This window comes from Saccostrea cucullata, unplaced genomic scaffold, assembly GCF_032062105.1.
Source record: "Saccostrea cucullata isolate Sc308-1 unplaced genomic scaffold, CSIRO_AGI_Scuc_v1 ctg3843, whole genome shotgun sequence".
Taxonomy (NCBI): domain Eukaryota; kingdom Metazoa; phylum Mollusca; class Bivalvia; order Ostreida; family Ostreidae; genus Saccostrea; species Saccostrea cuccullata.
This window is the reverse complement of record NW_026919367.1, coordinates 9,236-21,795: the sequence shown is the minus strand read 5'-3', so window position 1 is coordinate 21,795 and position 12,560 is coordinate 9,236. Positions and strand designations below refer to the sequence as shown.

Genomic DNA, 12,560 nt, shown 5'->3' with positions numbered 1-12,560 from the left:
TTACAATCTGGAGTAAGAAATCAACTTTAAATTGTTGAAAGATTTTGCAAATACTATGCAACTCTTCGCCGCACTTCAAACACCATCTATTTACATGTGAATGACCAGGGGCCCAAGCTAATGTCGAGTAAAAGAAAGGTCATTTTTGAAATTGATTTCAGAATATCTCAAGAAATATGTGGAATTTCGGAATGAGCTTTGGTAGATTGAAGAATGTTTATCTATGAATAGATTTAAATAGAAAGTAGAATTTTAGAGCATTAGAATAAAAAATATTTCATTAGCGAAATTAGGTACCCAGTGTAAGAGTTCAGTACCTTTATTTTTTTTACACACACAATTTTTTTTTAAGCGATCCAAAGGCCCGTGTTTAGAATACACAACAATATTTCTGAATATCTTGTACCATACAGATAATATCCGTGTAGTTCGGTAGTGAAATATAAAAGAAGAACTTGGATGTATAATTTTATCAATTTATGTACTAAACTTAAGGTAAATGTATTGCTTGATATACAAACAAAATTTAAAAAAAAAAAAAAAAAAAAAAAACAAGGAGGGGATGGAAGGATTGCACGCCCGGTGCTTGATACGCCTTTGATTTGTTACAACCCATATTTCTATGAAATAAAAGCATATATACATGGAAGGAGTATGTACGTGAGTATTGTAACACTAGATTTACGCGATCGTGTAATAAAAATCGTTGGTTATGTTCGTACTTATGTTATATAGTCATAGTGTGTATATTTTTAGAGAGTTCTTAGGCAATATGTTTCATGATATAGTTTTCATCTTTTCATCAGTTGTGTAGGTAAGTCAAAAAATTTTAAAATATAAGTTAAAAATTTTGGATTCAATTTTATTGATAACACATATATGAGTTCTTAAAATCAATTTCATTAAAAAAAATTAGACAAAAAAGACTAAATTAGAGGGTAAAAGTGTCTCAGTCCAGATGTACAAGATCTCTTTCATGGGAATAGTTCCGCAAGCCTTTCTGAAGTCCTTTCTAACCATCATCTGTGAGAAAGTTAAAAATGTAAAAAGTCATATTTAACTTCTTTATCTCAGAGTATGTACATATACGTATAAATGAAAGAAAATTTAGTTGTTTGAATTGAAAATTTACTGTGGCAGGCCAGACGTCATTTTACCGCACAACTTAATTTAAACAATATTTTATTCACTGATGTTATCGTGAATAGGATTGGGCAGCACGTGCAGCCTATTTTAGCCCTCTCTCTCTATCGCATAACTTATCACTTGCGTATCAGGTTATAAGCCACAGTGAAAATGAAATTATCAAAGAAATATAGAATGTTTTCTTTAAATGAATATTGTTACCTATTTATGCCGCCTGATCATCATCAGTGTCCTTTTGATAGAGGACCCGGATTCAACAGAAGGATACCAAGGCCACTTCCAACTATCTGAATACCAGGGACCGTTCAGGAAGGCGCGGTAACACGCTTTGAACCACCAGCCTCCTCCATAAGCAGCACAGTTTATATAACTGAATTTGTCGTTGTCTCTGTCGTGAGTAGAGAAATACATCCCAGACAAGTCACGTGTTCCATCCCCGGTGTTCAGCATACTGTCACCTGTTTCATTTAAAGAAAAAAAACTGACTTCATACTTTTATGTTCTGGGTAAAAATATATTCTTTTTAAAATAATACAGTTGTTCCACCATTATAAGTCTTTGGTAACTGGGTGCAAACAATACCGTAACCAGTGAAAAGATGCAGGTATGATTTTTATTACAGATTTATGTACAAAAGTGAATTTTATGGCGACAAAAAATAGTTACCCAAAACGTTGTACATCGAATACAAACTAACGACACGTCGACAAGTTATCCTTCAAAGTTCACATTTGAATAGGTATTGAAAATAATTTCAGAAAGGTACAGTAAAATTCTGAACATCATAGAAATTGTCAAAATTCTCTATATTTTACAAATGTATTTTTCGAAACTTTCACATAATAAGCCATAAAAATACACACGATTAGGGAATCCTTTTTTTTTCTTCATCTGATTTTGTGTTCTAAAACTTGGTTGATGGAGGTTAACGAATGTTGAACAGATTGTTAGGTATATAGAGTTATCGCTCTATGTTTTTTTTTTTCATTTTAGCATTTAGCTAGCCCAAGATAGTAAGTTATATTTACGTGACATGTTTATACACGGGGTTAAATATAAGGATTATCAAGGTGTCAGGTCATTTGCGGTATGCCTTACGTACTGTTCAAAGACGAGTTCCAATGTCAGTCAAGCAATCGATATAAGAAAGCTGCTGCTCTGTGATGATCAAGATTGCTATCATTCAATTTAGATTAATTGTAAAATGCCCCTCTGGAGATTTTCTCACGCCAACACTTGCCAATGGAGAAAGAAATTTTGACTTAAGTCAAATTTTTAATCGCCTATAAAATTAATTATTTCAAAATTTGCACATAACAATACCTCAGTGAAACAAAATTTAATGAAACGGATAGACGCAAAGACAAACAGGAAGTTGAGCAAAAATATATCCCACCATATGACATGCCTCAGAGAAGATTGTGTTAAAATTTCAAGCATCTACGATAAGTAGTTGTTGAGAAAACTGCGACGAAAATTTGTAATGTATGAAACGAGAAGATGCACAGACAAACAGGAAGTTGACATCGGATTTAAAGAAAAAAGGATCCCACCATATGGCATGCCTCAGAGAAGATTGTGTTAAAATCTACGATGAGTAGTTGCTGAGAAAACTGCGACAAAAATTTGTTACAGACGGACACAGCTACACAGACACACACACAAGGGTAACACAGTATACCCCCTCTCCTTCGGAGCGGGGGTATAAAAAATATTTTAATTCTTGTCTGCTTGGCTTTTACATTTTATTATAAAATAAAGATTTTGACTTTGAAATAAAGATACCGGGGCCCTGCACTATTTGTCCAACACTCGGCACTTAGGGCCATTAAGCAGGGATGGATCTTTTTTCATGTCGGCACCTACTGCAACATGGGACCTCGTTTATACTTTATACGGTCTGATCCGAAGGGCCGGTGTCTGCGTCGCACAGTAAGGATGAACTCCTTACTTCGAAACTTAGATGAGGCGATCTGACCATTTCGCCACGGGGGTGACTTGAATTTTCTTCTACTGTTAAAACACATTTTTTCTTGGGGTCTTGTTTTTTAGGAAATATTTGTTCGAAGGTATTCGATCTCGTGGTTGATGAATTGCTGACTGCTGTTATTTATTTGAAATTTTACATAGGTTTTTTATGCATTTCCTTGTATACACAATAAAATTAACGAAAATTAAAAGATCCAAGAAATTTAGCTGCTTAGAAATTGATAAACCTTTTAAGATATTGAAATTTGTAATACCGTTTTCAACATATTTTTAAAAGCAAAGACATGCATGTGTTATGTACATGTAACATTTCAAATATGTAAAACTGCAATCCAATTAATACATTACGTTATCGATGAAATGAATGCTATTTGTAGGTCACCTGAGTACATTTTCAGTTTCTCCTCTGAAACCACTGAACCAATTTCTACCAAATTTGGTATACATCATCTATGGGTAGAGGGGAACATAAATTGTTACTTTTATGGTCCCCGCCCCCCTGGGGCCTGAGGGGTGAGGCCAAAACTACTAAAATTATTGCAATCTTTAAAAATCTTCTTCTTTACTCCTGTACATCAAGCAGGCAAATTGTTGGCAAGAATGTAATAAACGTTGAGTCCTCTACCAAAATTGTAAAATTCATCGCCCCAGGGTCAAGGGTTCTAGTCCTAGGGCGGGGCTATATAGTTTATATAGTGAAAATGCACTATTTCTTTGAAAATCTTCTTTGCTCCTGGGTATTAAATAAAGTAACAAAGCATATACTTAAGATGAGCCAGAAAGCTTCTTCCAAAATTGTGAATTTTATGGCCCCAGGGTCAGTGGTTCTGTTGTTAGGGCGGGGCTCTATTTATTATATATTGAAAACGCATTATTTCTTTGAAAAGTTTGAAATATGTGGCCGCAGGTTCAGTTGTTCCGTTGGGGTTAGGTGCAAAACTGGTTATAAAGTGGAAGTGCAGTTCTCTTTGTTACTTTGATCTATCTCTGGGTATTAAGTAAACAGAGTAAGCATGCTATGTTTATAATTATGAAAAGCAATGGTGCATCTTTCAAAATTGTGAATTTCATGGCCTCTGGTTTAAAAAAAGTTAATTGTTTGAAAATTGTTACGTAATACTCAGGTGACCTATAAGGCCCGTGGGCCTCTTGTTTATATATATATATATATACTTCTAGGATGCCGCTTTTCTCTTCTTTAATGTCCTAGTACGTAATATTTTTGTACTTTAAAGCTGACACAAGTAACAGCTTTTAAAAAGCTTGCCTGACTAAATCAATCAATATATGCATGAGGAGTGTTAAACCTTTTGAGCAATACTTTTGTTGTTGAAAACCTTGCGTAAAAGAAATCTTGATTTAACATGTATTTAACTTTTAGAAGAATCATCTCTACACTGCATACATCTTCGCTAGCCAACGGTTTCTGATTCCTCATGAGGAGAGTAGCGTATCAGAAACCCTTGGTTATCGAGGATGCACTAGTTGGTATTCTGAAGGGGGGGGGGGTCTGCAAGTGAAGAAATCTGCCCTGGGATCTAAATTGATTTCGAACTTCTTTGTAACACCTATTATAAAATCTGTTACCAAATCATGCATTGTCAACATTCTTAAAGAATAGATATAATTAAATACACTTTTTGTTGGAGTGTATTTTCTCCACTGAAGTAAAAAGTAGTTATGTGTTCATTATTTCTTTTTCTTAAAGTGGGGGGAGTCCCACTGTCATATATAGAGAATGAAATAAGTAAATTCACTACTTAGACCTGTGTGGAAAGAAAAATCCAAGATTTTGCACTTGTTTCTTATTTATTATGTGCATCTGAACAGAGACATATTCATATAATTGTTCATGCATCTTGAGACCATGACTTTGTTGAAATGCGTTCTTTATTATTATTGGACTAGTCCATTTCTGGAATAAACCAACCGCGGAATCGGGAAACAAATTAGAAAAATCATTTCTTTTCTAGTGTTGCATGTCCGTATACTGATATTTATACGATTTGCTGTTTAAAAGAATGAGATAAAACAATTATTTGTAGACAGAATTTCTGAAACATTGGAAGGAGGTTAAAAGGATAAACTCTAATTCCATGGAAGTTAGAACACCCATTTGTACAATAGAACAATCCAAGGAAAAGGCGCGAAGAAAGCAGTGACTTTTGGCGCGAACAGAGCGATTCACCCCTTTCGTAGATATAAATGGACTGATCCAGTAGTATAGAAATGCAGAAAAAAAGATACATGTACACGGACATGTTGAAACGGTGAATCACATGGAATAATCGTTACATGCAAAAAGATTAAAGGAAGTAAACACTACAGTATTTAGCATCAGTAATGTCATTCTTTTTTCTGAAAACTGTTTCTTTTAAAGTGCAGGTAAAGAATTCCAATGCAAATCTAGCTCTTCAGGTATGATCTATTAGTTTAGGATTTTGCAAATATCAATCCTTATACAGCCTGACGCCGTGACGTCAGGCAATGAATTCTTAACGAGACCCAGGGGCCACAGCGCTCACCTGAGCACATCGGCTAAGAATAATTACATGTCAGATCAGAACTGAAAGTTTACTGAATGGGGGTGGGGTGGGGGCTTGAATTTTAAGCCCACAGGGGATCATGATTTTAACGAACTAGAATCTACAGTACGTTACCTGAGGATGATTCCACATCAGTTTCATCTTTCCTGGCCCAGTGGTTCTTGAGAAGAAGATTATTAATGATTTTTCCTTTATACTCCTATGTAAAACTTTGATCGGCCATTTTGGCCCCACCCTACCCCCGGGGTCATGATTTTAATAAACTTGAATCTACACTACCTGAGGACGATTCCACATGAGTTTCATTTTTCCTGGCCCAGTGGTTCTGAGAAAAAAATTTTTAAGGTTTTTTCTATTTTGATCATCCATGTACAGCAGAATAAACCCGTTTATTGTGTATGAAAAATTATAAATAACTTTATAAAATCAAGTTATATTTATTAAATTATTAGGTCTATGTTTTATATAAAATAACAAAAACTAGATGCGACTTCCTTGCGAGCAACGAGTAGGTCTTACATTTGATATCTGATGGAATAATACCTGTGTTGGGATAATTCGATTGATAGGATAAAATGTAAAAAGGCACAAGGATTCTTCAACATATGTTCAGAAACACAAAAAATGTGGGATCTATCAATTCCAATCAACTTCCGGTTCTTCTTATTCATTTCCGGTGCGACCGTATGTGCTCAAAACGACTTTCAACTCTTCATCAAGCATGCAGTAATCTTACCCGAAAGTTTCGATCGAAAATACTCATTTTAGACAACTTCCGGTTCGAACGAACCATACTTTCGGTGGAAATATTAAGATGCTATGCATTCTTTAAATCTCTATAATGAACATTTACATTCATTAGAAAATGAAGATAAAAAAATCGCTTTATTAAAACTACTTCCGGTTTACAACAGAAGTGTCGACGGAAAAAAATGAAAAATGAAAAAAATTAAATGTATGGATATTGTTGGGAACATTATTTTGACCATCTTTTGTTCAATATTGCTTATCAAAATATTCACGCTTTTCGAGATATAAAGCGTCAAAGATTTAGCATTCTAGCCCTGCGTGACCCCTTATTACGTAACATGTGATCAAACTTTATGAATATCTTTGCCTCAGTAATGTATCATAGAATATTGCTCATTAAAGAGTTAAAGATGAGAGACTTTTGGCCCCTCTAAGCCCCTAATTTGAAGTGCTAACCCCATTTTCTTTATATCAAATGAAAGATCTTACTATATTGCATATCTTTTATTATACATGTATATGTCTAAACAAAATATTAACAAGTAAAAAGATATAAACGAAAACGTGTCAAATTTTGCGAGATGCTTGTGAGCCTATTTTTTGAGCCCGGGCGAGCATCGATTCCCTTAAACCTGGAAAGGTCTATATGCAAAATGTCAAATCTACAATCCGTCCTCTACCTTCACTGAAAATCTCAACTAAATATCTTAAGTCGTTTAGGAGGAAATCTCAGGACAAGCCGACCCTCTAAAAATCAGAAAATCGCCCATATCTTGCGACCGGAAGTGACGTCATCGACTACGAAAATTTCCGACAAGGTTCAGATGAATATATATCAGATCTGAAAGTTTGGTGAAAATCGAGAAATCGCGTGCACAAAATCGGTAAGAAAAAATATTAATAACAGGGGAAAAGAAACCGAACGAAAACAATAAGGTCTTCCGTTGGAGACGAAAGACCTTAATAAAGCCAGTACACAGTATTTATTTGAAAATAATTGATCGTAAAGAAATCCTATCTTTTTCAGACGTTTGTTTGAATTATTTTTAGGAGAGTGTTATGCATGTTTATTACCCCCCCCCCCCCACACACACACACACAATTCCACATCACAGGGAAATGATTCTTAATAATGCCTGCTATATAAAAAAATTGATGCAGTCAAGCCATATTCATAAATTTTATTTACATACAAGAGTTTTTTTTAATATTTGCTTTTTCAGTATGCTTTCCACCTTTGAAATTTTCCCTGATTAAATAAACTGATCGGCATGGACCCAGTGTGTCCAACTGCTATGTATTCTTTTCTGTTGAGTTAGCAATGGATTTCAAGACTTCTGAGATGCATATTTCAAATAAAAGTAAAATAAGATATTTCTTTCGACATGTGCACATCCCTGTAACGAGAGAAGTATTTAGGTAAACGTTTGATTCGTTTTCTCGACCTGCTTGCGTGCATATCCAAACGGTTTTTGTTACATACACGAATGTATTCTGTGTTTGTTTTTAGCTCTACTGGTCAGAGACCAGAAGAGCTTATGCGATAGTAATGCGTCCGGCGTCCGTCCGTCTGTCTGTCCGTCTGTCTGTAAACAATTTTTCAAATCGCTACTCCTCCTACAATTTTAGTCTGATTTCAATATTACTCGGCACACAAGTAGACTACACTAAGATACATAGAATAGTGCATTGGTTTTTGATTTCGATGAACGTTGTTGCCATGGTTACTAAAAATAGAATTTTCTGTGAAATTCCTTTAAAACGCTACTCCTTCTACAGTTTTGGTCTGATTTCAATATAACTTGGCACACAAGTAGACTACACTTAGATACATAGAATAGTACATCGGTTTTTGATTTTGGTGAACGGTGTTGCCATGGTTACTAAAAATAGAATTCTTTGTGAAATTCCTTTAAAACACTACTCCTTCTACAGTTTTGGTCTGATTTCAATATAACTTGGCAAACAAGTAGACTACACTAAGATACATAGAATAGTGCATTGGTTTTTAATTTCAATGAACGGTGTTGCCATGGTTACTAAAAATAGAATTTTCTGTGAAATTCCTTTAAAACGCTACTCCTTCTACAGTTTTGGTCTGATTTCAATATAACTTGGCACACAAGTAGACTACACTATGATACATAGAATAGTGCATCGGTTTTTGATTTCGATGAACGGTGTTGCCATGGTTACTAAAAATAGAATTTTCTGTGAAATTCCTTTAAAACGCTACTCCTTCTACAATTTTGGTCTGATTTCAGTGTAACTTGGCACACAAGTAGACTACACTAAGATGCATAGAATAGTGCATCGGTTTTTGTTTTCGATGAACGGTGTTACCATGGTTACTAAAAATAGAATTTTCTGTGAAATTCCTTTAAAACGCTACTCCTTCTACAGTTTTAGTTTGATTACAAAATAAGTTGGCACACAAGTAGACTACACAAAGATACATAAAATAGTGCAATGGTTTTTGATAAGTACAAACCAGTAGAGCTACAGTCTCGACAGAGACTTCTGGTTTGTATATTGCAGCAAATGCATTCAAAATAATATACTTTTCGGTATAGTTCTAGTTAAAATTTTTATTGAATTTTTCACTTTTCAAACATGTATTTGGTCAGTTTATAGACTTCTACAAATATGCTATCGGAGACATGTACATGTCGAAAGCAAGGCTATAAAATCACTCAAATGAAAACATGTACCAGGCGTTGTATAGCAGGTACATGTTGCCAAACATTTTCAAATAAATACGGAGGAATGGAAGAAATATCGCGGACAAAGGCGTACAGGAACGTAGTAGGTCGTACAAAGGTGAAAAATGATGCCTTTTTAAGAGTTTTATCAGCTTTAATGTGATAAACTTCACAATTTATCTCACTCTGTGTAACATTCTATCTGTCACCTACCTAGTGTGCCCGCTGTAGGTCCCGCCAGAAAAAGTTTATACTTCTCTGTTTCGTCAGATATGGCGAACTTTTCGTACAACTCGTACAGACTTGTACCATTCTGGAGAGTGATGGAGACATAAAGAGACGAGTTGTTTCCCCTTGTCAACTGATGAATTACGTCATTTCCTGTATAACGATTAATAGGTGTATTGCAATACACATTGTTTTTAAGAAATGTTCCCCCGAAATCAGATTACATTCTTTATGTATTTCAACTAATAAGCTGACCGTTCATGGTAATTCATCATGTTCACAGAACATTAATTCTTTCTCTTGCCCTCGAGAATATTTATTTTTTCATAGACCATAAAGGAGGACACAACACAAGCATTGTAATGCATTTTAGCAAGATGTTCCGTTTTCCTGCACATATCAATTCTTGTCCAATTCATTTGTTTTAGGAACTATTGATGAGAACTGACATGTACATACATGTACATGTATTACCTTGTGTTAAAATCAAATCTTAATTTTCTTTGTTAAATTATATGTTTCTGAATAAATCATTTGTCAAACATGAATTTATCATAATGGTCCAGTTTTAAGAAGATTTATATTTACCAATCCAATCATTCTCTTCCGGTGTACCGAAACCTGTCTTGTACCACGTCCAGTTCTGGTAAAAGCTCAGGGATCCATCTACTCGTTTTTGTATTACCTTACAAAAATTAATACATCAATAATAAAATAAATTCATCTATTTATTCATCCAGTTTTTATAATGACAAAAATATATATGTGAAAAGTGATAAAGATTCAGATAGTAAGTTTCTTGTCCCCTATCAATTGTACGACAGAATGAGAGATTCTAATAAACATTTCCTTTGCAAATTTTAAGGCTTAATTCATAAATATAAATACTGTCCAGCCTCCTCCCATTGTTTCCATGTCACAGTAGGCTGGGACTGAATCGGAATCGGCACCATAAGGGTAAATCTCGTATACACCGGAATCAGTGTGACCATTCTCACGGAGTTCCTTACAATCAGCAGCAGGAACTAAATCAGAAAACAATACATGTACAGATTCTCGAAATATATGCAAGTTTGAAAAAGGAGGACCCTTAAAATCTTTTTTCCCTCTTCATCTGTAATTTAAAGCTTAATGTAATTAAGAAAGTCTTGCATAGCTTTCTTAAAGAAATATGCACGCTAACTCTCGATTCCCGCCTACCTTTTGCAACCATTTAATTCAATCTAAATGGTAATTTGACCATAAATTCTTTGAAATGCAAAGAATAGTTCAATAGTAATTGATGAATTGTCTACCGGCTCTAGATATTAAATTTTACCCAACTCCAGCTATATTAATAAATATGTTACATTTGTAAATCGCTTTGAAATTGGTGGAAAATACGCATTTTTTGTCAATAAACATATGCCTCAATCCCCGTGACACACAAAAAGCTTAGGTATGAATTTGTGAACTTACAGTCAATATTACATGCCAGTTTTTTTTTAATTTGTGTCATAAGGGGGGGGGGGGGTTTTAAAATATTTTTTGTTGATTTCTGTAGTGAAGAACACAAGTTGTACCAAAATTTTAGAGTTATGTCTTTTCTTTTTACAAATAAGTAGTTTTTTTTATTAAAATCCATATAATTATCTTTAAGAAATATTTTAAATTGATCGAATCGGTTACCTTCTGAAAATCGACTTGGAGGAAGGTGGGCGAACAATACTATCGTTATAGCAGTTCTTGCATTAGAAATGCTTGTGTTCTGTAGTTTGATTGATTGATTGATTGTATATTGTTTAACGTCCCTCTCGAGAATTTTTCACTCATATGGAGACGTCACCATATGCCGGTGAAGGGCTTCAAATTTTGACCTTTACTCGGCACTCAGGGCCATTGAGCAGTGAGGGATCTTTATCGTGCCAACGCCTGCCGCTGACACATTGAAATTTTCATTCTCCGTCTTTATTGGTGCATTATTCAGTCCAGAAGTATTAGCAGGAGTTGAACATACGAATATTAAGGGTACATCTTCTATAGAACAGGAAAGGTTTTCGGCGCTTCCAATATTATTCAAAATATTTAATTGTGCCAGATTGCTTTAAAACTTGGGATATCTACTTTCCATTTTTGATTGGCCATTGAAAACTCAACTCACGATATTATACATTAACAGAAATCCTTTTAATATACCGTTACAGTTGTAGAATGAAATCATATAGTACTAGTATTATTCCTCCCTTAATATTGCGTGTTTACAGAATATTAATCTTATTGCTTCCCTTGTGTATTATAGGCTTTGTTGGTTCTTCTCGGGAAAATGCTGAAATTTAATCACATACGAATGTGTTTAAAAGAAATCCTCCACTTAGGAACAGAAACAAGAGGCCCAAATGCCTTGAATCGCTCTTCTGATAAAACACTGATTTAAGAAAACTGCGGTCAAGGTAAAAAAAATGTCGATGCAGTTGCTTAAATCTCACCAATATCTATCAGCATATGAAGTTTGATTAATATATCTTTGAAACTGAGGTTTGATCTTAGCTAAATGCGAAGTGTGACGGAAGGACAGAAGGCCGGGAGACGGTCGACATGACAAATAATATATGCCCAGGCCATATTCATGGCGGGGCATAAAAAAGAAATAGTAAAATAATAATGTGTTTTTCCGAACCTTCACAAACCAAGTCTGTTAACCAGGTCCCATTTTTATGGCACACGATCATTCCGGATCCTCGCTGTACGAAGGAATCTAAGCATTTAATATGCATTCGTTTTTGTATTCCTATACCTTCCCATTCCTGTACATTCCATTTGGTATTTTCAATTATTTCTACAGGGATCCCACAATCTGATAAAGAAAAAAATTATGTATTAAACCAATTTTAACAATACCTAAGAAAATAAGATTGATTGATTGTGTGTTGTTTAGCGTGCCTATCGAGAGAATGTCTCACTGATATGAAGACGCAACAATTGTCGGTGGAGATCTACACATTTCGTCCTATACTCGGCACTAAGGGCCATTTATCAATGAGGGATCTTTTTCGTGCAAGCATCTACGACTTGTATACGGTCTCATCCTACGACTTGTATACGGTCTCATCCGAAAGACCAGTCTCCCCGGCAAACAGTGGAAAATAAACCTGCTACGTAAAAATCAACTCCTTGCTTCGCGACTGACGCTTTAACCACTGCACCATGCGGGCAACATTTC

The 12,560-nt window shown here is 34.9% G+C and overlaps 1 protein-coding gene across 1 annotated transcript; it reads right to left on the bottom strand.

Annotated features, from left to right (window-relative positions):
• Positions 1 to 946: 946 nt before the first annotated feature.
• LOC134229884 (fibroleukin-like) lies at positions 947 to 12,194 on the bottom strand (the record flags this gene model as incomplete). The annotated part of the gene is made up of 6 exons (XM_062711669.1): positions 947 to 1,023; positions 1,348 to 1,604; positions 9,347 to 9,514; positions 9,950 to 10,046; positions 10,250 to 10,386; positions 12,135 to 12,194. Coding segments are annotated over 5 exons (719 nt in total), but the record flags the coding sequence as incomplete, so codon positions are not given.
• Positions 12,195 to 12,560: the final 366 nt, after the last annotated feature.